General features: G+C 35.1%; 2 protein-coding genes across 9 annotated transcripts in view; one reads left to right on the forward strand and one right to left on the reverse strand.

The window, feature by feature from the left end:
- The window catches only part of SKP2 (S-phase kinase associated protein 2), a 35,472-nt gene extending 22,718 nt beyond the window's left edge, over positions 1-12,754 (forward strand). For 2 of the 4 annotated variants that reach the window (XM_003899582.4, XM_021939289.2), the window contains exons 8-10: positions 2,667-2,718; positions 2,886-2,993; positions 7,514-12,754. In XM_003899582.4, coding sequence (XP_003899631.1) covers positions 2,667-2,718; positions 2,886-2,993; positions 7,514-7,727 — 374 coding nt within the window. In that variant the 3' untranslated portion in view covers positions 7,728-12,754. Of the gene's footprint in view, positions 1-2,666; positions 2,719-2,885; positions 2,994-4,302; positions 5,995-7,513 lie in introns of all 4 variants that reach the window. The other 2 variants (XR_002522490.2, XR_647907.2) reach the window with 2 other exon arrangements.
- NADK2 (NAD kinase 2, mitochondrial) overlaps positions 11,597-26,561 on the reverse strand; it is a 46,459-nt gene continuing 31,494 nt past the window's right edge. For all 5 annotated transcript variants that reach the window (XM_009208277.3, XM_009208276.3, XM_003899581.5 and 2 more), the window contains 5 exons: positions 26,402-26,497; positions 20,350-20,405; positions 19,529-19,582; positions 16,755-16,878; positions 11,597-14,498 (listed from right to left, as the gene is read on the reverse strand). In XM_009208277.3, coding sequence (XP_009206541.1) covers positions 14,360-14,498; positions 16,755-16,878; positions 19,529-19,582; positions 20,350-20,405; positions 26,402-26,497 — 469 coding nt within the window. In that variant the 3' untranslated portion in view covers positions 11,597-14,359. The remainder of the gene's footprint in view (positions 14,499-16,754; positions 16,879-19,528; positions 19,583-20,349; positions 20,406-26,401; positions 26,498-26,561) is intronic.

Genomic DNA, 26,561 nt, shown 5'->3' on the forward strand with positions numbered 1-26,561 from the left:
AAGGAAACCTTGGCAGTGACTACTCTTTACTAACTACTTCCTGCCCAGGGAGGACAGATCTTAAGTGTGGGACAGAGAAGGAGATTAACCCACTTTATCCCCTAATGTTTGGTTCTTTCTCCAGTGGTGTCAAAGTATGATTGCATCTGATTTTTGCTGATGGCTAGTTGGCTGGCTAGATGATTGGTCCCTCAAAATTTTGTTGTGTACTTTTTTCATTTTTCGGTCATTTATTAAATACTTATTGAGCACCTACAATGATCGAAGCTCTGTTCCAGACTCAGGAGACGTAGCCTTGAACAGGGAAAGTCACCCTTACGAAGCTTACTTTATATGGGGGAGCCAGAAAGTGAACATATTTCATAAATGTTATGAAAGGAGGTAAAAATGCAAGGACGAAAAGCAAAGCAGAGTAACCAGATAGAATATGGCAGAAAGGAGACTACTTTTAGATGGAATGGTCAAAGACAGGGCCTCTCTGAGGAGACTGTACTGGACCCACAGACCTGACTGAGTGAAAAAGGAATCCATATGCATATATGAGAGAAGAACATTCAAGAACAAAGGACCAGTGAGTGCAAATACCTTGATATGGAACCAGTGTGTGAGAGGGAGCAGGGAGAACAGTGAGAGGAGAGAGATGGCCAAGGGCTGTCTAAGCCAAGGCAAAAGCTTTGAATTTTTTCTAAGTGACATGGGACATGGGAGACCATTGGAGTATTTCAGGCAGAGCAATGATGTGACTGACTTCATTTTAAAAGACTCAGGCTAGTGCTATGTTGAGAAAAGGCTGTAGCAGGGAAGTATGAAGCAGAGAGACTAGTTAAGAGACTAGGGTGGTGACACTTAAGGTGGTAAGAAATGATCAGATTTGGGCACATTTTAAAAACCAACATCATGAGAGTTGGTGACAGAATGAACGAGGGATGTGAGAAAAATAGTCCACTATGATTTCAAGGGTTTTGGCTGAAGCCACTGGATTCGTGAAATTATTGCTTGCTGAGATGGGAGAGAGTTTAGGGAAGGAGGAAATTTGGGGGAGAAACTGAGTAATTGATTTTAGACATAAATTTAGAGGCCTATCGCATATCCAAACAGTATGTTGAGGAGGCAGTTGAAAATGCAAGCCCAGAATTTAGGGGAGGGGATATACCTGTGAGATGAAAAAACCCTCAAATGTTAATGAAGTTTGCCTGTTGTTCTAAATAAGTAACATTGATTCATTTCCTGATTGCCAAGTAGCTTACATGACTTTCTTCCAGATTCTGAAAAGTTGCCTGTAATCCCAACACCCTTGAATACTGCAGTTAACATTTTGGATATATTTCCTTCCAGCGTTTTTTTTTTTTCTTTTCTTTTCGCTCTTTCATTCTGTGTATGTGTTTGTGTGTAAATGTGAGTTTGAGTGTGTTTTGGCCAAGTTGAAATTATAATGCATTGTATATATTTTGTTTACAATCTATCCTCGTATTTTTTTATGTATGAAATGTTATCAGAAAGTGTTTTCATAATGATTAGCAGTGTATATGGAATGGATGAGGTTAACATATTAAACTAATTGGAGGAGGGGCTAATATAACTGTTGCCACGTTGAATATATTCATACACATCTATGTTTTTCTAAAAGTGGAGTTACTGGACCAAAAGTAAAGTGTATAATTCTCTGAATTCTTTAAAAAAAGAAAAAAAAATTAGTTTACTATGCAAAAAAATCAGTCCGGGGTTCAGGCTCCTGAAAGCCTGCAAATAAAATTAAATATCTACCTGTGGTGTATGAAAGACCTACTTTATAATAGACCTACTTTATAATAGAATTTTTTTTCACTTGATGGCTGAGAAGAAATATTTCTAATTTTATTTGGTATTTCTTGCTCCTTTTTATTATCTTGCTATTTTGCAATGTAGATTTGTTCATGTTCATTGCCTTTTTGATTTATCTTTTTTTTCTCTTTATATAAGATTAGCTCTCTGTTTAATGTATGTTGAAAACATTTATTCCCAGTTTTCTGATACTTTCTAAATTGTTTTGTTTTAATATGGTAGAGTTTTAAAATTTTATGTAGTAAATTGATGTGTTCCCTATGTTTTATGTTTAGAAATACCTTATCCCAAGATTCAATTAAATAATTACCCTAAATTAGTTAATAATTTTTAATATTTAATATTATCCTAAATACAAAATAATATTTTTATATTTAGAACTTATTATGTGGAATGTATTTAAATATGTTATTTGAGTTGGAGAAATAATTTTTTCCAGTTGTAGTAGCAATATTTCTTTTTACTGATCCATTATTTCTCTTGTTGATCTGTGGCGCTACCTTTGTAATATATTGTTTGCTTATATATACTGGTATTTAATTTTACTTTTTGCTATTGTGAATGGGATTTTTTTCCCTATTGTTTTTCCGGCCTGCTATTGCTGATACATAGATAAGCTAAAGATCGTCATTTTACATAGTTCTCTTTTTCGGGTGATTCTCTTGGGCTTTTTGGGTAGAAAATTTTATGTTCCAAGATGATCATTTTTTCTTTTGAATAGTGTGTGGTTCTAATTGCATTGCCCTGAACTTCCAGCATGATGTTCAATGATAGTAGTGATAACAAATATCCTTGTCTTGTTCCTCATTTAATAGTGACCGTCATGTTTTTTTTGCTTTTCCTAGATCTCTCTACTTTAGTTAGAAGATGCCCCAATCTTGTCCATCTAGACTTAAGGTATTTTTTGTTTATTTTAGATCAAAAGTTGAAAAATCTTGGTTTCTCATTATATGGGGAAAGGATCATAATGGTGAATTGAAGCAACTAAGCAGTAGGTTATTTCTGTCTTCTTTATCTAGAATCAATGTGTGATTTTCAATATCTTTTTTACTGCCTTCTTACAGTGATAGCGTCATGCTAAAGACTGACTGCTTTCAGGAATTTTTCCAGCTCAACTACCTCCAACACCTATCACTCAGTCGGTGCTATGATATAATACCTGAAACTTTACTGTAAGTATGTTTTGTGTTTAATGCTTAATAGAAGGCAGGAAACAGCAGAGATGCCCCTTGGTGTGAAAATCCATTATTATTAATAGACATATAAAACCGAAACATTAGTGATTAGTATACCACAGACTGGCTGTGAAAGACCAGCAGAGTGTTGCTTAAACTGTCTGGTGAAATTGAGTTGATCCAGATTGTTCACTAAACATTTTGTTTAGCTGTAAGCAGTTTTAATTACTAGCTTGCTGTCTTAGTATCTATGAGACGACTTAGCAGAGAAGCAGAAGATAACCTGTTCCTCCAGGAAACTTGAAGTATAATTGGGAAGGCAGACCCAATGTGGGTTAGTGTCTTTTTTTTTTTCTTTCCAAATTTTTTGGATTAACTCCAGTTGATTCAAAAAGCTTTCATCTGGGCTTAAAGTTCTGTATCTTCTTAGTGATGTGTGTCCTGGATAGTGAAGGAAATGGAAGGATCTAAGCCTGTAGATGGTATGTATTGTAAGTCTGATGCTATTTTTGAAGAGGGGTGTGTTAAGGTCTGAAAGGTGAAGTGACTTATTCAAACCCTGATGGTGAGTTGGTGGCTGACCCGAGTCTAAATCCTAGGTCTCCTGGACAGAGGCAAAATGGTCGCTATCTAATCCAATGGTTCATACAAGGGTTAGTTTTACCTGTTGAGCAACTTACACAGAATCAAAGAAGTGCAAGAAAGAAGCAGCCTGGTCCATCTTTCCTTTGGGAAACACCATACCCAACTCATCCCTGGGAATCATATCTTTATTGTTTTAAAAGGTTTTCTGTATTTCATCCCAAAGGACTGGAAAAGTCTCCCTAATGGCAAATGTGCATGTGTAGCAATTTTATTAAAAACCACAAGAGGTCAGTATCTTAAGAGTTGATCAGGTGCCCAACATGTCTTGAACGCGGCTGCTGGACTCATTTATGTAGCTCACGAACTAAACGAAGGTTAATTTCCTTCCAGCTCCTATGTAGGAATGGTGGTGAATTTGAACAAAGAATTTTAGTCCTCAGAATCATAGTTTGGATCTTTTAAGTTAGTTTCAAGAATTAATGAATAAATCAGATACTTCCGCTATACAGAGTTAACTAGTAGAATTAGGAAATCTGGCAGTTATGCATTTTAATTAATCATTTTAATTAATCTTGGGGTTCAGGGTCTCAGCTGTATCTCATTTGGGAAAGGACTGCCTAAAATAGGATGGCAGGATTTACTTTCCTGGCTCTCAAATGTTGGGGTTTAAATATGTGTGCATGAAACTCTTATTAAAATCCCTGCCCTCTCTATTTTCTAGCATCCAGAACTCCTAGGAGCTTCTAGCGTCTACCCAAAAAGACTTCTCTGTCATCCATTCTTTCCTGTCCTTGCCATCTGGCCTCCTGCTTCTTTGCCTGTGCAGCCCCCTGGGGAGTGTGGTGATCATTCTTTTCAGGTTGCTTTTCTCAAGAGAATCTATCCATGTGTCTTGCTTTTGTTCCTTCTCTGCAGAAAGAAAGAAGCTAAGCAGGTAATGACCCAAATGCTTTTTCTCAAGCAGAGGCGAGGGGAAGGCTGTGAGCTCTTCATTTTAGTATTTTTATCCAGTGGGATGATAGTAATAGTAATTGCGATACCTGCATAATAATCACCTGCAGGTAATACCTGGAGGCAGTGTGAATTGATGGTTACAAACATGGGCCTGAAGTCACAGACATATTGTGAACCTTCACTGCATTATTATTTCTTATTTGTACAAATCTTAGGAAATAAGAGGAACGGGGCATTAGGAGTTTAGTTACAAGTCAGACCACTAGAATAGAGAAGAAGAAAGATCCCGTCCTTGAACATTAAGGTAAAAGAGTGTATTTCTTTAGGTATTGTGTAAATAGTACACTGATTTGCATTGTGAATCCTTCAAGATGAGTTTGTTGGTACCTTATGCTTAAAAGTTTCTCAAGATAAAATGAGAATTAGAATGACTTTAATTTGAATCATTTTGGCAACTGATATATTTGAGGTTTATAATAAAAATTCCAGTGTGTTTCCATAGTAATTTCCAGAGAGCCACCTATGCTAAAGAACTTAAGGCTATCTATTTCTCTGAAGTGGGAAAATACAATTTGAATGTCTTTCTTCTGTAGTAATGTTTTAAAATACTTGGGAAACTATAAATTTTTCTTCCCCAGGACCTATTCCCATTGTATTTATTCTCTTACTTCTTAATTGGTCTTCTTCTCTATGTCTAAACTTCCTTCTAATTCTTCCCTATTTCTCATTCAAGTAAGAAACCCAAACTGGAGATAGTAAACTAATCTAAGATAAGACTAAAAAACTTCTGTGGTAGGAGCATTTGTAGTTGAGGCATTTAAGATTTTATAAGGAAAACAGGATTATTGTATAGATAAGGTAAAGAGCAATCCTGTGAGTTCATAAATATCTTTTATTTTCTAAAATTCGATATACATAAGACATTGGTGTTATTTTACACTTCTTACATTAGAAATAAAGCCTCTTGAACTACTTATTTCTATTTGCTATCCCTTAGTTTGTTCTTCAGTCTCTTCCATTGTAGTTTTTAAAAGATGCTTGCAAATTTTTTATTCTGAGTTGCACACACCAGAAGGCTTTGTTTTTTGTTTATTTTTTTTCTCCTTGAAATCTTAGACTTTCTGGATTTTTGACTTGGGAACTAGTTCTTCATCCATCATTTTATCTTATAGAACCCCCTTATATATAACACCCGAGTGTGTTCTGAGAGTCTGGTCTTCATTTCTTTCCTCACCAAATCTCTTTCCCAATGCTGTTGTAAGAACATGTCCTCCTCTGCCATCTGCCATTCCTCCTTTTCTTACTCCACCTACAGTTTCTTCCCTTAAATATTCTCCAGCGCAGAATGGCTCACAATTTGGCTAATTTGGATATACCAGAACCAGAATTCTCATAGTAATTACAATGTTTCTCAAATTTCACATGGGGGATTCAAAGTTGGAGCTGGATTGCTGTCATCGTAAGTGATTAAGTATCTGTGTATTGTGATCTTACTTTGATACTGTTTCTACATTCCAGAAAGCAGTTTACTTAATGACAGCAATTTGTTCTTTCTGATTTTCTTTGGTTATATGCCTTTAGATCTTACTGTCCCCTTGTGAACAAGCATATTTATTTCATTTGGATAGTGCTTTTATTTTGTAAATTAGCCTTCATCCTGTACTCAGCTAACGTATATTAAACATTTGTGGGGTTTAAGACACCTTGTGGAATGTAGAATAAATACATTTCGGGGAGTAGTGGGAAGACTGGAAGAGCAGGTTAGACACGGAAGGTCTTCAGACTAGCTGAACAGCCTGGGTTCTGTAAACACGAGAGAAGCATCAAAGGTTTTGGAGCAGATGAATGACTAACGTGAGCTAGGCTTTAGGAAGATGCCTTGGAAATTAGTATATAGAACAGGCTAGAAGGAAGAAAGACTGGAGGTCAGGTGACAGTTACAAGGAAGGTTTGGGGCTTTTTTAAAGTAATTATTGACAATGTGAAGATAAAAAGGATGTTTCTGACTTTAGGTCACTGAGGTGCTCATTGATCTGTAGTAGGATTTTGTTGAAATTCCAAAATAAATGTTCCCTTTCCTGAGACTTTGTACTGTGTGTCCCAACCGTGAGCAAATACAGATCAGAGAGTTGAATTTCTAGGCACATAGATCTGAGTTAAGAAGAAAAAAATCATTACCAACACCAAACAGTATTTACTTTGGAGAAACAGAATTTGAGAAACTGAATTTGTGAAACAGAATTTCACTGTTAACAGGGTTGAATTTCATCTAATGTGAAATACCTAAAGGGACTGGCTTATCTATGCAGAAAAAAATGGTAATACGTAGGGAGGTAAGATGGCTATTGCCTCCTATAAAAGGTGTGATTTTTAACCCATTTTCTCCACCTGTACCCAACTACATAACCCTATCTAAAATATCTTAGGGAAGTCAGTGATAGTTTTCATCACACATAATGGACTTGTTGACTATGAACCATTATTAAGAAGTTCATCAATCCTGACAACATCTCCCTTTGAGAGATGAGCCTAGTTCAAATAAAGGTCAAGTTCATATCCTTAATTTGCATGTAACCTGTGGTGGTTCCAGCTGGTGCCACAGTAAAACATTTGCTTCTACCATCCCTCACTTGCTAGTTTCTTCTCACAATACAGTAACCCTATTCAGATCACTATATAAATCACAACTGGAGAAAGGAAGCAAATATGGTTGGATTCTTAAAGAAACCTGAGTTTCTAAGGTTATTAGGAACCTCATTCAATAAAATGCAGCAGTGCGTTTCCTAATGCCTGTTGCTCAAGCGATATGGTCTGTGCTTTCCAGTTTAATTTGCTATTTTCTCAAATCATTTATTGTAAATTGTATTTTCAGACTGCATTTTGTAGATGATACAAATTGTAAAATTTGGGTCATATAACTCTAGTCAAACAGTTTCCATAGATACTGCCATTCTGAAAGTCTTTTTCTTCCTTTCCAGTGAACTTGGAGAAATTCCCACACTGAAAACACTACAAGTTTTTGGAATCGTGCCAGACGGTACCCTTCAACTGTTAAAAGAAGCCCTTCCTCACCTGCAAATTAATTGCTCCCATTTCACCACCATTGCCAGGCCAACTATTGGCAACAAAAAGAACCAGGAGATATGGGGCATCAAGTGCCGACTGACACTGCAAAAGCCCAGTTGTCTATGAAGTATTTATTGCAGGATGGTGCCTCTTTAGAACAGGGAAAATAAGCAGGAAGCCCAGTTGCTGGAGTACTTAGCTAGTTTTATTCTTGGTTTTCCCTTTGCCTTCATTCTGCAAGTATACTAGTGAACCATTTGAGGGGGAAAACTATGAAATCTTGCTTTTTGAAATGATTCTAAAAGCTTCTATCACTGCTTTGCTCTTAAGAGCCAAAGTTGTAGGCCTTTTGAAATTTTGGGAGAGTGAGCCTATAATTTCAAGACACCTTAAAGAGCAAAATTTGAGGCACCTCTTCCAAGTACCCTTCTTATTAAGTCTATTCAGAATCAAGCTTAAAAATTACCACCAGCAAACAATCTTCATAGCCCATATAACTTTTATCTATTTAATTTTATAGTATTGCTTTATAAGACAGCTTAGAACAACAATAAGCTATTTGTATTATGAGCTGAACAAAAAGAGAATCATAGGATAGTAGCGTCTAAGGCCATCTTTTCTGGGAATAGGAAAGAGAAAAATGCATTTTAATTTTGCCTTTAGATTTGAAATTAGGTTAATAGAAATAAGTAATCCCATGTAATTCACCTTAAAACTTACAGAAGACTAAACATTACAAAACCCAGAGGTATAGAATTGGTATAGGATTTGAAGGCCCAGGAGACAGTTTTCTATGACAGGTTAATTTGAAGTATCCTGTAATGTTCATTAAGTTACTGTTTCCAGAATCTAAATTAGATGAGAAATATAATTGTGGTTTTCTAACTTGATAATCAAATTATGTTAACATGGGTCCTTTAGCTTTTAAAATGACTTGCTTTGTTTTAGAAAGGTGGTATTAATCCAGTCTGTATTCTTGAAAATTTGGATGGAAGAATTCTGAAGTTGCCTGCTGTTTTCCTTTAGCGCTGAGGTTCTTAAGGTTACTTTTTTATTACTCTGGAATCAAGTATTTTAAATTGTCTTTTTTTAAATGATCTCTCACCAATAATTGTTTGAAACTATCCATTTTTAAGGTCATCAGACCTACAGTTCCCTAAGAGGAACTGCATTTTCTCTTCAATCAGAAATAATACAATAGAAGCAGGTATATGTTCCATGGAGTTTCAGTAGTAAGCACTACTTATACCTACATAAGAGTTAAAATCCAGATGTGGGACCTTTTGATACCATCAGTGATACATACATTTTCTAAACTGGTACAGAGAAGTGAAAAAGATCAAATTCTACTTCTTAAAAATCACAAAAACTAGTTTAAATTGATGACTTCATATGTTCAAAATGTACTGACAAAAAAAAAAGCCAAAACCTGTCATTTGTATTAACTGTTTTTTTTTTTTAATCAAAAATTGTAATGTTAGAAACATAGTATGAAGTGCCTTTATCTGCTTAGACCTAACGAAGATTTTAAAGTTGGGTTACACAGGAAATGATTATGCTTCAATTTCTTAGTAGTTAAAAAGTGCTAAATACTACTTGAAATTATTGTTTACAGGTTAGTGACAAGAGCTGGGGTTAGGATCCAGTTGGACTCTAACATCCAGATGCCCTCAAACATACAGAACTTCCAAACTCAAGTCCAGCCATAAGCTATTTTGCCAACATGTCAGAGCAATCTGTATTTTTGTATGTGATTTCTACTTTTATAGACTTGTTTTAAAATAAACACATTTTTATAAAAATGAGTACTTAAGCTGTGTTCCTTTTTTCTTTAAGTGTTGTGGTTAAAATTTGAAAGCATTTAGTGTGGTGTGCCATTTGGCTTAGATACCTCTAAATAAGACTCTTCAAAACAGAGCCCTGTTTTGACCTTTCTACTTCATATGCTTATCACATTGAAAAAAAAAATGCCTTTTTAAAAGGGGCTAATACAGGCTTATCTTTAAAGTGCTTCCAGTAGTAATATACTTACAAAACCTTTGAATTCAAGTGACAAAGGAGTACTATCAATAAAAGTCAGCTAGTAGCATTTTAAAAATGTATTTGATTAGGTTATACTATGTATTTTATTGTCATTCAGAAACTATTTGAATGTTCACTGTATGCCCAGAGGTCTTCCAGGAATTCTGTTCCTTTTGAACCTTTCCATTCAAATGGTAGAATGGTGATTCTTGAATATCACCCAATTGTCTTGGTCCTAACACCACTATGCCTTTTTTAATGATGAAAAACGTCAAACATATGCCAAAAAAAAAAAGGGAGAATATGATGGACCCCATCATCCAGTTTCAACAGTCAACTCCTGGCCAATCTCACTTAATCCATGGTCTCAACCATTCCCCTCCAATATAGATAATTTTGAAGCAAAACCCAGACCATAATATAACTATTTTCAGTATAAACCTCTAAAAGATAGGGATTCTCCTGCATGAATCCTGAAGCATGGTATATCAAGATGGTGTTGAAAACTCCTCAGTTATCTCGTTTTCTTCAGTGCGTTTATTTTGCTCAGGATCCAAACATGGTGTACCTACTGCATTTAAATTCTCTAAATCTTAATCTTAGAGTTTCTTCCTTTCTTTCCTTGTAACTTACTTATTGAAGAAACTATGTTATCTGTCCTGTGTTCTACATTCTGGATTTTGCGTCTATCCCTGGAATGATAGGTTAATCTGTCCCCTATTCCCATAAAACGGTAGTTAGATCTAGCAACAAAAAGCTCTAGACCAGGGGTGATTTTCTCCCACCCAGGAGATACTTGGTAACATGTGAAGGCATTTTTGGTGGTCATGAGAAGTGCTACTGGCATATAGGCAACAGAGGCTAAGGATGCTGCTGACTACAGGACAGCCCCCCACAACAAAGAATTGTCTTGACAAAATGTCAATAGTGTCAGTGCTCTAGAGGCTTGTATCATCAAGTTTTTCTTTTTTTTCTTAATCAAGGAGACACCTGATAAGTAATATTCTGTTCTATTCCGAGACACACCTGTTTCATTTTTACTGCTGTCACTTTACCTGCTCTTGCACTCTTGATTCCTAATAGATCCTATCCACAAGCTCCAGAGACATAAGAGACACTGGCCAAGTGCAAAACTTTATTTCTGGATAAAGCACTTGTGTCCTATCCTGGTGAACCCAATTACACTTCAACACTTATTGACCACCTACAATGTGCAGGATACAACAGCCCAGGAGAAGATGCAGAGCCTATGAGGAAAGAAAGGCAAGTAGTCTAGAGACTGGGCAAACTAGAAAGAAACCTCTTGTCACTGCTTACCCTAACCATGGAACAAGCAAAATGACAACCTCCTCTTTCTTTACTATTCCAATCCCCACCTAGCCAAATATCCCAGAAAGTCAAAGTTTTCTTCACCAAGAGACTAACCCTTCAAGATACAAGTCAAAGACCTAAAAGCCTGTACTAATGATAACTCAAAACATAACTGCTTTGAATTACTATGTTTTAGCAAATCTAAATACTAAAATGCTGATATTTTTACATTTCTCTAAATACCAGATATCTAAATTATAATTTTGAGCATTAAAATCACTATATTTAAGGTATTCATATTAACACTTACAACATGCTCTTCTACTTTAGCTTGTTTAGTCAGTGATTTTCTTTAAAAAAAAGTCTTAAAGCCCGTAAGACTTAAAAACTCTTCACACCTTAATGTAGAAAACTTAAAAAGCCCTCTCACTGACTTATGCCCTAATCCCTTGAGTATTTTTACTGTTAAAGTCAAGAATAAACAGCCGTTGAAAAAATAAAATTGAACTATTCTTTAGTTCGGCAATTCATTAGTACATTTACTCTTACCTCCCCAACCATTATATTTAGGTGTTGCATTATCCCTGAGATCTTTTTTGTAAAATTGTCTTGGTAGATGCTATTCTTAAGTATAAGGATGCATAAATATTGGTACAATTGAATGAATTTAAGTGATTTAATTTCCAAATGTACATTATTTTCACAACTGAGCAAAATATATAACGGATCCTTAAACTTGTATTTGACAACTTTTTCAACTCAAGTGGATATTTTACAATAAAAATGTGTTCGCAGGCTCTTTCTGCTTATTAAAAAGTGAAATCAATGCAGTAAAATATGTAATATGATTTAATGTACAGGGGCCATGAATGTAAATACACAAGGAGTATCAAAAATATTAAGTCAAAATTATCTGAAGAGTCTACATTGACCAGGTAAGCACTTCACCCTCTGATTTAATAACTAATCATTCTATGTCAAATGTTAACAGTCAATGAAGTAAACAGGGCACAGAATAATAGTACACAGCGGTGGGGAAACACTTCTGAAACATAACATTTTGTGAAAACTAGTTTTCAAATAGTGACCCTGGAGAGTTAGGGAAATAAGAAATGTTAAAAAGAAGAGGTAACAGTGGTGTAATTTTATTCACATAGGGTTGCCATTAAAAGGTTAACTCATTCAAACACATTTTTGCTATGCTAACATTCCTTTGCCTCTCATTTTTACAACTAAATCCCCACCACAGAGCAGAAATGTTAGAAATTTTATCACAAATGGAGCACATTATTTTTAAAACCTTTTAGAATATGGCTTAAAATTTTACACAGCAAGTTACCTATTAATATGTTACATATTAACAGATCTATTTGGACAATCAGATTTCCTTGAGATTAAAGATGGAGCTGGCATTTTTTCTTTAAGAAGGCATTTTAAGGCCGGGCATGGTGGCTCATGCCTGTAATCCCAGCACCTTGGGAGGCTGAGGTGGGCAGATCACAAGGTCAGGAGTTTGAGACCAGCCTGACCAACATGGTGAAACCCCATCTCTACTAAAAATACAAAAAATCAGCCAGGCGTGGTGTTGCATGCCTGTAATCCCAGCTACTTGGGAGGCTGAGGCAGGAGAATCGCTTGAACCCAGGAGATGGAGGTTGCAGAGCTGAGATTGTGCCACTGCACTCCAGCCTGGGTGACAAAGCAAGACTCCGTCTCTAAAAAAAAAAAAAAGAAGGTATTTTGAGCCTGTGAGGGGAGGTTCTATAGTGTGGAGCTTCTTTATAAAGTGGTCTTATGTATATCAAAAAAAAAAAAAAAAACACAAAAAGCCAGAAACTAGATCCAGCTCTTGGAAAACACTACATTTTAATGTATTTCTATCTGGTATGTCATAAGTTCTTTGCTATGAATGTCTATGCAGATACTTTAAGAAAAATTGATTCTCTGGATATATATCAAAACCTAGATTAACTTTGTACATTAACATTTATTTTAAAAAATTGATAAGAACATGTTAAATATTGGCAAAACTAAGAGCACTCAATTTGATTATCCATCCAGCTTTCACAGAATTTACTTCTGAGCCCACAAGACTCAAAATTGTATAAGGATAGAGTCTGTTTCGAATCATCAACATATGTAGCACCTGACATAGTAGTACATGGCACAGAGTGGGTGTTCAATAAATATCTGTTAATGACTGAACAGAAATTTTCAGCAGCAAGTGAAAGAAACACATGACTTTGAACAATGGCATGAGAATACCAACTGTTTCATTATGCAATGACAGGATCTTTTGGCAAAAATTCTAGGATTACTTATAAGTAGATCAAGAATTAGATAATTTCCTCCAAAAATAAAGGAATTCTCATAATGGGGTGGGGGGTGGGGAAAAAGTCCTAACATTTTATCCTAAAAGCAATTCTGTAAAACTTGGAGTATAAGCTAGGTGAAAACCACACTACTAAGGAAGGCAATTCTAAAACTACTGTGTTTTACATATTTATTAAAGAATCCATTATTTGTGATAATACTCCTAACACAGGTAAAAATATGTTTACAATATTTTACCAAACTCCTAACAGAAAATGTCTAATCAGTTCATCCTTTTAGTCTCTGAATCTTTCTTCCATCTTTAAAATTTGAGCATTTTAAAGACGGAAGAAACCTGTAGGACTCACGTCATTTTTTAAAAAATTGACTTAAAACACTTATTGGATAACTAATACACTTGTAACAGCATCATGATTTGTTCTGATATCTGTATTTCACCCAGCACTGCTGAAATTACACGGAATGAAACTCAAATGAAAGCATTCATCTATAATTTCAAAAATGATTATTTGAAATTTTTAAATCAATAATCATAACATCATCCTTGTGTTCTGAAATTAGAAAATTCTTAGCACATATACAAACATATTTACCTATGTCAATTAGGTCAATGTCAGGATTTATCAAAATTCTCTGTCATGAAAATTTTTTCAAAATCTTGATTTTCGGGTACTATAAAAAATATACACTAATCAAATGATATGTGTTCAGTTCTGACAATCCCACAATTAGGAGGAAAGGGAAGGAAAAAACACTTATACAGTTAAGTTTCAAATCCTAAATATTTAGTCCTTTATTTAAGCCTGCCCCTATAAATTTAAAAAGATATCAGCACTCTTGGTTACCAATTGTAAGCAATATAAAAATTTCACTGCTATCAATTCTAATTAGTTCAGTCCATCCATTTTCTTATACAGTGAATGTCTTTTTTTCTATCAGAATTCAACAGAAGAATAATGCAAATCTCACTTCTGAGCCCACAGGCAAGTAGTCTCAACAATAACCAAAAGAATGTCACTTTACGACTGGTAGGCCGTTTCTGAAGTAAAAGTATTTTCTCCAGTAATCAAAATTTGTCATGAGGAAATCCTTCACTGTTCTAGAAGCACAGTTCGAAGCTCATCTTCTTTATTGATCATCATCGAAGCAATTGCACCATCATTAAATTCAAAAGAAGTTCCTCCATCCACAACCATACAGGCATCCCAACAACGAGAACGAACACAAACCCTAGGCAGAAGGAAATAGCTCATTAAATAGTAATAGTTTTCTTAATCTTAACTAATAGGTTATTTTAATCCTGAATTTTAACCTCGCACATCACTTGGGCCTCCATTTTAAAAATCAAGTTGTTCACTGGTATGAGAAAATTAGTGACTATGTAAATATATGGGTATATTATGAAGGTCTCCAAACGCAAATGTTCAGGATAGCACCATTCACACAAGCATTCAGCAGTAAAGAAGTGCAGACCTGACTGAACTCACAGGCTGTTTTCATACGATTGAATGTTGAATTACTAACATCACAAATACTAAGTATTGAACAAGAGTGTTAACTATTTTCATGTAACATTTTTACTTAAGTATAACACATATACAGAACAGTTGGGTATGTGTATATGTATACAGGTATACATAATTATTAATGTACAGTTCAGTGAACACACTTATGATCACCCAACTCAGGAATCAACTGTTACCCAGCTTGCCAGAAGCTCCCTCACTGCCTTCTCCCAGTCACTATCCCTGCTCCCTCCTCAAGCATACCTACCTTCCTAATTTCTATCACTGTAGTAGTAATAGCTTTGTCTGTTCTTGAGCTTTATAGAAATGGAAGAATATGATATGCACAGTGGTGTCTGTCTTCTTTTCAATAGTATGTTTGCGAAATTCATCCATGTTATTATGTGTAATATTAATAGTAGTGTGTTCATTTTTAATGATGTATGAAATCACTTCTATTGTATGAAAACACCAAAATTCATCTCTCTCTTCTACTATTCATGGACATTTGGGTTTTTGGCTATTGGGAGTAGAGCGGTTATGAATATTCTTGAATGTCTTTGTGCACATATTTCTGTTGGTGCATACATTTCTGTTGGATATATACCTCAAAGGGGAATTATTGGATCACTGTGTATGCTATGTGCAGGTTTGCTAGGTAACTGCCAAACAATTTTCCAAGCTATATATTCCTAACAGAAATTTAGGAATATACAGAAAGTTGTAGTTACTCCTCCTTGCCAACAACTGGTACCTTAGCCATTCTGGTGGGTGTATATGATAGTGTATTATGTAGTTTTAATTAGCATTTCCCAGATGAATAATAAGATCATGTTTTTCATATGTTTATTAGCCATATGAATATCACCTTTTGTGAAATGCCTGACTTTGGCCATTTTTCTATCACGTTGCCTGCTTTTTTCTTATTGTCAGTAGGAATTTTTATATACTAAATATTCTGGCTATGAGCCCATTGCTGGATATAGGTCCTGAAAATATCTTTCTCGCTCTGCCTTTTTGTTTTCCTAATTGTATCTTTTGATTACTGGCAGTTCTTACTTCCAGTGTAGTTCAATTTATCCATCTTTTGTTGTTACAGTGCTTTTTATGACATGTTTAAGAAATCTTTTCCAACTGTCAAAATCACAAAGCTATTCTCCTATTAGCAAAAACTTAAATATAAGTAGTATATATCTTTGAAGGAGTCTTTGTCGTCTCACTCAAACTGAGTAGAGATCTGTAGATTAATCAAATTAACTGTCAAATGACAACGTGAATTTTAAGATAAATTTCCTTATTTGTGTCTAACCTGGGGAAAAAATTAATTGTATGTCTATAAAGAGAAAATATGTACACTGAGGTCAGCAATTTGTAATTACTTAAGCTGTTTTCTGCTTGCCATGAGATAGATGACATTTTCTCGGAATTTTAGATTTTCTTGTTAATTTGGAAAATTGGGGAACCTTTACAAAATAAGAACTTATATCCACTTTTTTATATCCTCTCTCCCCAAAAATAAAATGAAGCAAATTCAATAGGTGGGAGGTCACTTTTAGGGAAAACCTAAAAGAAATGAAAACTATTCTAAAGGTTTATTGCTATGCAATCTAAGTTTTCTATCAGTGTTTATCGTGTTTTTATTCTACAGCTTATGAAAAAGAAGGGGCTTTCTATTCAGCTTCTTTTACAATTATTGTGTCTTGGTTCATTTTTTAAAAACCAACAAATCACTGAAATAAATAACTGTACCCTTTCTAGTCACTTAAGTTTTAGCTTCTCTAAAATGGCACAGTAAGTGTACAAGAAAATATGATTTTAGCCGGGTTAGCATGATACCTTATTACTTTCACAGGTTCGACTTTTCCTGCTAGATTAAGTTTGAATGAGCAAATTTAATGAAATTAAATTGTTTTCAAACCAAGTGTGCTTTGTAACAATGAAAGGGATGACAATAGTCAGAAGTCAGACCAAGGATGCTTACTTTGAGGAGAAACAACGCTGACGACTGCTTGAGAAAACTCTATTTGCTATTGGTTCTCGAATACTGAAAAGTATTTTTGGTTCTTCTGGACTGTAGAGCAGTGATTCATTATATTCATTTGTTACTACAAAGAAAAAAAATATTACTACACTCAATAAAAGATGGTCACTTCTGAGAATGGCAAAACAAAAAATAGATGCCATCCCCCATTTAAAATTAATTCAGTTCCAAAAGTCTATTTGGGAACAAGGTTCTTGAAACTCATAACACATATTCCATTAAAAACAGTAACAAAAAACCTTATAAATAAGAATTAGGTACCATGATTTGCCCACAGAAACACACATCACCCACAATACAGTAGAAATAGGTACAATTGGGGAAAAAGAAAAAAAAAAAAACCACTAGCTTCAGAGCTTGTAATTAAACAATGGAGGAACTAGATAGATGCATTCAAAAAAGGAACTTGAGTTGCCATATTGCCCTACCAAGTTCTTTCCAAAATACCACATCAAGGAGCTCATAACTATGATAATAAGCAAACAGCGTTGATATAAAATGCAGTCTCAAACGACAACAGGCAATATCCTTTCTCCAATACATCAACATATTTTTTAGAAATCTTTGGGACCTTTCTCTCTAATCAAGAGGCATATGAAGGCTGGAATACAAAGCACAAATTGGTTGAGAAAATTACAAAGATATCAGGCCTGAAAGGAAGTTTAGTTGAGTACTACGTTAAAAAAATTAAAAGACTGTCAGATAATCTACCTTATTTACGAAAGTTTCATTTGAATTACTGGCTTTAAAAAAAATCTAATTCACTCACAAAAATAAAACTTTGGCTCCGTGACACACCACAAAAAAGCATGCTAGCTCTGAAAGAAATTTCAAAGGAGTAATTTCACAAATGTCTGTAACAGTGATTGCATCACTGGCATTCACTGTTGCTTCTAAAGATAGTCAAATCTTGAAAGGAATGCCATTCATCAAAGTAAAGCTTTGGTATGTTTATTAAAAGAAGAAAATCACAATGATACATATATATGTGTGTATATGTATGTGTATATATGTGTCTGTGTGTGTGTGTATATATACCCTTAATTTATATATATACCTGACATAAATTTCAGTTATTTTATATATATTGTTTTTTAAGTTGAATTATATAATTAAGAAACAATTACCCTATGTGCCTAACTTTCCTTTCATACAGATTTACTGCTGGTGCTAATTCATGAACCATGATTAAAATAATCTTGTAGGTCTCAAATTGAGTGAAGGAGACCAGAATCCATTTTAGAAGGCTGAATGGGGCTTGAGAGATTTGCTTCTTTTTTCAAACTATTTTAGAGGCAAACTGTCCCCCCAAAAAAGGAAGTCTTATGTGGAAACCTAACAATAAAGATAAACTGACACTGTTAAAATACTGTATCAGGTTAGAAGGTATTGCTAACTCATTTTTTTTTTTTTTTTTTTTTTTGAGGCGGAGTCTTGCTCGGTAGCCCGGGCTGGAGTGCAGTGGCCGGATCTCAGCTCACTGCAAGCTCCGCCTCCCGGGTTTACGCCATTCTCCTGCCTCAGCCTCCCAAGTAGCTGGGACTACAGGCACCCGCCACCTCGCCCGGCTAGTTTTTTGTATTTTTAGTAGAGACGGGGTTTCACGGTGTTAGCCAGGATGGTCTCGATCTCCTGACCTCGTGATCCGCCCGTCTCGGCCTCCCAAAGTGCTGGGATTACAGGCTTGAGCCACCGCGCCCGGCCCGCTAACTCATTTTAAGGTAACCAATGAGAATGAGGCTGTTAAGATAACTCAAATCCAAGCATTTATGTTTATGGATGACAGTTGCAGTCTTACATGTATCAATATTCACTTTATGTCTATATATTTTTTGTCATATATGTTGAGAAGATCCTTACATAGGTATGTAGATGTAACTTTAAACACATTTTGGTTTGTGGTTTTATAAAAAACAATCTACCTTGAAATTTTAGGATATCCTTCAATGGAGATAGCAAAAAATAGCTTTAATTTGAGGTGCATATAAGAATGATCCTGGTAGATAAGTAGACTTCAGTGTGTTACAATCTGATATGCAAATCAAACAAATGTGTTTTTCAGTTTAAAAATTTAAATTGTTTTAAACTGAATGTAAAGAATACATTTGAAGAACTCCTAGAAACACCAGCTAGATGATCTACTTTAACCCCCTCTTTTTACAACTGTGGAGGATCACAGCCTTGCCCAAGTTTCACAGCTGATGTAGTAGATCTGGAACTGGAACCTACGATTTCAGATTTCTTGATAAGTATTCTTTCTCTAACAGCGCTAATTCTCTTAAAGGAATCTTGAGGTAATCAGGCAAAACTAGGGAGAAGAATGTTAAAAAGAATAGTTGAGTGAATAAGAAAATAAGCACTCATAGCTCAGTGAATTCTATCTCATTCAGAGGATATTAATGGCATAGTGAATTTAGCTATGCACTTACTATTTGTGAGATAAAGATTTTTCTGTAATTCCCTATCCCCCAGGACATGTTTGCAGTTATACTGCTTTGACTTAAGAGTTGTATTTCAGGGCTGACTAAAAATCACAACAACCAAGTCCAACTTTAATCTTTATGTTGCTTAAAGACATTTAAGGGGATATCATATTAAAAGCATGTTTGAGTAAAAAAAAAAAGTACTTTGCTAATTAAATAACACTTCACACTATCATTCTTAAAACTGAAATAGAACTAAACTGTTAGTGATTATTACCAATTGTCACTGACCTTTCTCTACCAATTCTCTGTTCAATGGAAGACTCAAATTTCCTTGTCGTTTTGCTATTGAAAAAGGAAAGGAGGAAAGTATGATTAAAATGTATATGTGTTATAAATACATATATGTTATTATATAACATAATAGCTAATATAAAATAGCATGTATACATTATATAGCATATTATCATAAACAGTAGTCCCCCCTTGACCTTATTAGCACTTTTGCTTTCCATGATTTTGCTTTCTTCCAGTTTCAGGTACCGGCAGACAACCATGATACAAAAATATTACATGGAAAATTATAGAAATCAATAATTCATGTTTCAAATCGCACATCATTCTAAGTAGCATGGTGAAATCTCACGCAGTCCTGCTCTAACCCACCTGGGATGTGAGGCATCCTTTTGTCCAGCTTATCCATGCTGTGCATGCTACTGGCCCATTAGTCACTTAGTAGCTGACTTGGTTATTAGATTGACTGTCATGGTATCATAGTGCTTGTGTTCATGTCACCCTTATTTAACTTAATAATGGCTCCAAGGCACAAGTAGTGATGTCGGCAAATGAGATATGCCAAAGAGAAGCCATAAAATGCTTTTTCTGCATGAACAGGTGAATGTTCTCAAAGAAAAAGGTCATATGCTGAGGTTGCTAAGATTTACAATCAGATATATGAATCTTCTATCCATGATATTGTAAAGAAGGAAAAAGAAATTAATGCATAGTATAAGGGTTTGGTAGTATCCAAGGTTTCAGCATTCACTGGGGGTCCTGGAACATGTGCCCTGCGGAAAAGAGGGGACTGCTGTAATAGCTGTTTTGGTACTCACCAATATTTAAAACATCTTCTACTGCCTGAGTTGCAACCCTGTTAATATTGAATGACCTAGAAACAAAAATCACAAAATTTTTAGTTTTAATTCTAAAAACATGCTAAAAATCACAAATGAATAACCTACTTAAAATATAGAAAATTCTTAGAAATTGGAGAAAGTTCTAAATGAACAAAGTTAAAAACTGGTAAATAATGTACTAGTATGGGTATGATGAAACAAGTATTTTCGTACATTTATGGGAACAGAGATATTGCAGTTGGAGAGCAATTATGCACTATCAAAATTAAAATGAACATATTCTTCAATCTAGTAACTTAACCTAAAATATACCTCCATCTATAATACACAAAGATAGGTACAAAAATTATTAGCTGAAACGCTCTTTATAACAGCAAAACAACTCAAATATAGAAACCCACAGAAAGCTAATTAAATAAATTATAGCTACTCATTGATATTAAAAATAATACAAATATATGTGCTGATGTGTAAGGATAACCAAAATACTAAGTTAAAAAACAAAAGGCATCATATAGTGTATATATTGTTCCATTTTAAGAAAAAAAAAAATATATATATAGTGTGAATCTAGAGATAAGCACTACAGATACGAAATGAAAAGGAGACTAGCTTTTTGCTGTATACCCTTTTGTACCTTTTAACATATTCTTTAAGTATTAAATTATACTTTAAGTTATAAAATAGTTTCCTTAAAGGGAAGAAATATTCTACATGTGCAATGCCTTGCTTAACCACTAAAAACCAAGCATTAATACAAACATGAATAACTTTTCAAAACAGTTCTGTCCTGGGGGTCTATAAAGATCACTAAGAAAAGGTTGTTTTTTTAAAAAAAAATTCCCAGTAATTTTGAATTCTTCTACTGCCTCATAACTCTTCATACATGATCTCAACAGATAATCCCAAGGAACAGGAATAACATGAGTCAACACAACTCTAAACCTAAATCACTGTCTCTCAACTTTTTGAGGGAGGGAGAATAAGAGATACTCTTATACCTGCTAACCCTGTACCCTTCATGTTTGGAGAAATGCAAAAACATGAGAACTTTTTTCTTAGGTCTACAACCTTCACCACTCTAAGAGTTCCCATTTAAAATCAGATACAACCTCTACTACCAAACTGGAAGACAAACTGAGTATCACATCTTCATCAACTACTAAAGCTCCATTTCCTAAAAACACATCTTCATCCTTACTTTAAAGTCTGGTAGGGCAGCATGTATGGAGAAAAAGGACTGAGAACAATCTTAAAAAGAAACTAATTGAAATATATGGTGATCTGGCTCTGTAGTACTTCTCCCAATGTACGGAGTAAACCTGATTCCCCACTGACCAGAGAACTGACATGATAATGGGACAATTCAGAGACATTTGCTGTGTAATACCACCCCTATATCCTGTCTCCTGTGGAAGAATTTTTGGAGATGCAGACACGGAATAACTCTTCCCCAAACCTGTTTTTCTTCCTGAACGCATATTTTCTAGCCCTTCATGCCATATAGTCAAGTGACTGAGTTGTAGCTAATGAAATCAGAGTGGACATGATGAATAAAACTTCAAAGCCTGGCTCACAGCCTCCCATGGGGAGTCCCCATGCTCTTCTACCTTCTGTAGCAGAGCAACCGGAGGAGCTATGTTTAGAAGGTGGTAGAGCCACGTGATGGAAGAACTCTGGCTCCTTGAATAACCACTTACAGGGAGCTGCTTGCCAATCAGGAACACTCACTGCAGACTTTACAAGAACAAGAAATAGACTTATACTGTGTTAAGCCACCGAGATTGGTGGTTTATCTTTTATAACAAATAGCTTACCGTGAGTCATACATTTCCACATTTCATATTAAAAGTAAAGACTGATTAAAGAATTTCATACAAGAAAACAAGCCCCTCTCTATCAAGAATTAAAAGAGAGAAAAATAGATTATTCTAATCTTTTCTTTCCAGTGAGTCTTCAGAGGTCTATGGTTTATAGATAGGTTTAAAATTTAAATCATGACTTCACCATTTATTAGCCACATGGCTTTGGGAAAGTCAGTTAACTTATGAAACTTTGGATTCTACTTATGAAAATAAAATCACCTACTTCCAGAGTATTTGTGAGAATTTAAACAAGATCATCTAATTAGCTTGGAACAAAATATGTGCTCAGAGATGGTAGTATGATAAAAACAAAAATTATTAATGTATAGAAATATACAGCTTTTCCCCAGCCCCTCTGGCTCCTAGGCTTCCCTTCTCTTCCTACATTTCTTGAAGAGAAAAGGACAAAAGATGAATGGGAATTGCAGTAGAGAACATGTTAGATGCAAGCAAGCTGCATAGGGCTTGGTAGAGAAGAGACTGAGTAACCAAGGTGGCAGGGATAGGATATAGCTTGTGAGAAAGACTTTTATACTAGAGCACAGGAAATAATGGAAAACTTTAACAAGCAACATAGAGAAGGCTGAGATTTTAATCTAACCCATACTTATCGAAATGCAACATCAACACAGGACTCAACTACTGGGTGCATGTGGGAGGCGAGGAATGCTTTAAAAGCATTGTAGTGGCTGTCATTCCTTATGCCCCGAAAGGTTGAAAACTTGAACTATCAAAATCTATCAAAATTACACCCCTCCCCAGACAGAAGCCCCATTGCCTCTAGCAGAAGCACTACTTCACTGAGATTAATTACAAATTTATCTTGATAATTCTTCAATACAACCTAGTGACTTTTCTTTCAACTATGTGACCTCTATAGACAGCTCAGAACCCCTCCCCCTTTCCATTTAAAAACTGACCTTCCCTTGTGAAGCAGCACAAGTAGTAATGACAGTGAAAAGGGCACTGATTTTGCAGTCCAGCACACCTGTACTTATATCCAGGTTCTGACTCTTACTTCTTGTATAACTTTGGCCTAAATTATCCTTGCTAACCTTTAATTTACTCGTTTATAAAATGGGAATGCTACTACTTTCTTCCAGGATTTCTAAAAGGATTAATTAACATATAAAAGTACTTAGCACAGTACAAAGTAGCAGGGGCTATATAACTCATAGCTTGTATTACAATGCATAAAAAATAAACATACAGAATCACGGAAGTTCAGAAGGCAAAGTAAACTTACTATTTTATCAGTTCCAATTCCTGCATTTTGCAGACAAGGAAATTTGTACACAGATGTAAAGCTAGTCTGTGGTTTAATCAGGTCTCTTAACTTCCAGGCCAGTACTCTTTTCAATTATACCACTTTGCCCATTTTTTATGATAAGAATACTGGGTAAAGACAATCTCTATTTCTAACAGAAATTTCTATTTCTATTTCTAATTTCACTCTAGTTTTCAAAAAGTAGCATAGCATGTTCAACAGGAAAGATGCTATCATCATAAATGAAAGCTGTTAGCTGTAATGTTTTCAATTTAATCTATGAGATGGTTACAAAATAATTTTATAACATATTAAAGGATTAATTTTTTTCACAAAATTATTGGAAAATTCATTTTAGAAATGTTCCTTTCACTGGCCTTCAGGAAAATAAATTATTAACCTATCTTTTAAAATGATACTTCTTATTTTTTCCAAAAGACTATTTGGCTAATTTTTTTTTATTGAATACTTATGAATTAAATGACATGATATCTGAAAAATAACTTCAAAATAAATAGAACAAAAGTAGATAGATAGGGGTACAGAGGCAACAAGATTGGGCATGTGTTGATAATTACTACTAGCTAATGGTATGTGGGGATTCATTACACTATTTTGTCACTCTTATTAAAAATTTTTCATAATAAAATAGTTTAAGAAGTCATGCTAAACAAGTAGGAAATAAAACTCTAAATCAAACTATCCAAATGTAAAAGTTTGATAAGCATTGTTTTAGCTATATACAATTGTGAGCGTATAGTCATTTACTCAAAAAATACTTTTTGAGTGAATACATATAAGGTACTGTGCACACAAAAGATTAAGCAGGAAAAAAAAAAAAAAAAACCCTAGTCACCATCCCAAATCCATAAAGTTGCTTTAACTAGCTGGGTACTAGCATATTAGATAACTAATAATGTAATAACGGCTATAACAGTGCTATGAGAAAAAGTGTTAGGGAAGGATAAAAATGATTAATTCACTGTCTTTATGAAAGAGGTGAGTGTTAAAGATTTGCTAAAGAGAATGACATTTCAAGACTGAATTTTCAGCCAGTGGATAGAAAGTGGAGTGTTCAGGCATTCAAGGCAGGAAGAAGTTGCATTGAGCAAAAATAAAAAGCCAAGCGAGAACAAGAAGCATGCTGAGAATTGCAAGGAGCTGTGCCAATTCTAGTGTGCCATAGGTGGGAGTAAGGGTAGGGCAGGAATAAGGCCAATAAGATCACCAAGGTCATATGATAAAGGGCCTCAAATGACAGATTAAGCAATCTGAACAGAGGTCAATGAAACTTGTAAAGCAGAGAACAGAGATAGATTTATCTACATTTTAGAAATATTACTCTGTTATAGACACTGGAAAGGATGTGGAGAAATAGGAACACTTTTACACTGCTGGTGGAAGCGTAAATTAGTTCAACCATGTGGAAGGCAGTGTGGCGATTCCTCAAGGATCTAGAATTAGAAATACCATTTGACCCAGCAATCCCATTACTGGGGATATACCCAAAGGATTATAAGTCATGCTACTATAAAGACACATGCACACGTATGTTTATTGCAGCACTATTCACAATAGCAAAGACTTGGAACCAACCCAAATATCCATCAATAATAGACTGGATAAAGAAAATGTGGCACATATACACCATGGAATACTATGCAGCCATGAAAAAGAATGAGTTCATGTCCTTTGTAGGGACATGGATGAAGCTGGAAACTATCATTCTCAGCAAAATATCTCAAGGACAGAAAACCAAACACCGCACGTTCTCACTCATAAAACATCAGAACACATGGACACAGGGAGGGTCACACACCGGGGCCTTTTGTGGGGTGGGGGACTGAGGGAGGGATAGCATTAGGAGAAAGACCTAACGTAAATGAGGAGGTGATGGGTGCAGCAAACCAACATGGCACGGTGTGTACCCATGTAACAAACCTGCACGTTGTGCACATGTACCCCAGAACTTAAAGTATAATAATATTTTTTTTAAAAAAAGTAAAAAAAAAAAAAAAAAAAAGGAAATATTACTCTGTGTAGTGCAGATGACAGCCTCAAGAATAAAAGGTAAGGCACAAAGAATATTCACTAAAAAGGTGCAGGCTTGGACCAAAGTAGCAGCAGTAGAAACTCAAAAAGTAGACTAAGATTTCAGAAGTACAATGAACAGGATTTCGAGACTGGGATACATAGAGAGGAGAATGAAGAATGGAGGACTCCAAAGGTAAGAACAAGGTTTTGAGAAATCATGTTTTGCTTTTTTTCTCTAGACATGGAGTCGGGTAAATGCTGATGGTATTCAGCAATATAAAGAACACAAAAAGAAAAACTGAAGACAATAAATTCAGTTCTGAATGTGTTGAATCTGAAGTGTTACTAATATCCTATCTGGCATGTAATTTTAGAATATGAGTTTGTACTCAGGAGAGAAGGTATGTTTGGGAGGCATCTGTGAGGAATGTACTAAGAAGACGAGACTACCCAGAGGGAGGTTATAGAGTAAACAGGACATAGGATGCACCAGGTTATCTCCAGTTAGGCTTCTAATATACAAACCTCCAGTCTATTTTTGTTTATTGTACTTTGTATTCATTTTCTTACTATTATTTAAAATATTTTTCATTTTTAAGAAAAGATAAGTCCCAAAACCACTTCTCATTTCCTTTCCTTTACAAACCTAGTGCTCAATAATGACCAAATCCAGGCTGTAACTGTAATCCAAGAAGTCAAGGCAGGACTACTAGACCCCAGTGATGAATGAAACAGAAATTTGGCCTACCTACATAACACCACCAGGACACCTCTTGCGTATTACACGCCTTAGATGTGCCAATATATTACATTACTAAAAATATTTCACAAAACTTGATAAGCAACATCCCAAGTTACTTACCAGGCTTTTGATCCTGTTCCAGTACACAAATTGAGCCCTGAACTCTTCTGTTTTTCCCATGGACCATCATCAACTGAAATCTCATAGTAGGAAGCCCTGTGAATTGAGAATATAAAACTGTTTGCTGAGCTTATGGTTCACAGTAAATAAGATAGTCTTC

The sequence above is a fragment of the Papio anubis genome, chromosome 5 (genome assembly GCF_008728515.1).
Source record: "Papio anubis isolate 15944 chromosome 5, Panubis1.0, whole genome shotgun sequence".
NCBI classification, from domain to species: domain Eukaryota; kingdom Metazoa; phylum Chordata; class Mammalia; order Primates; family Cercopithecidae; genus Papio; species Papio anubis.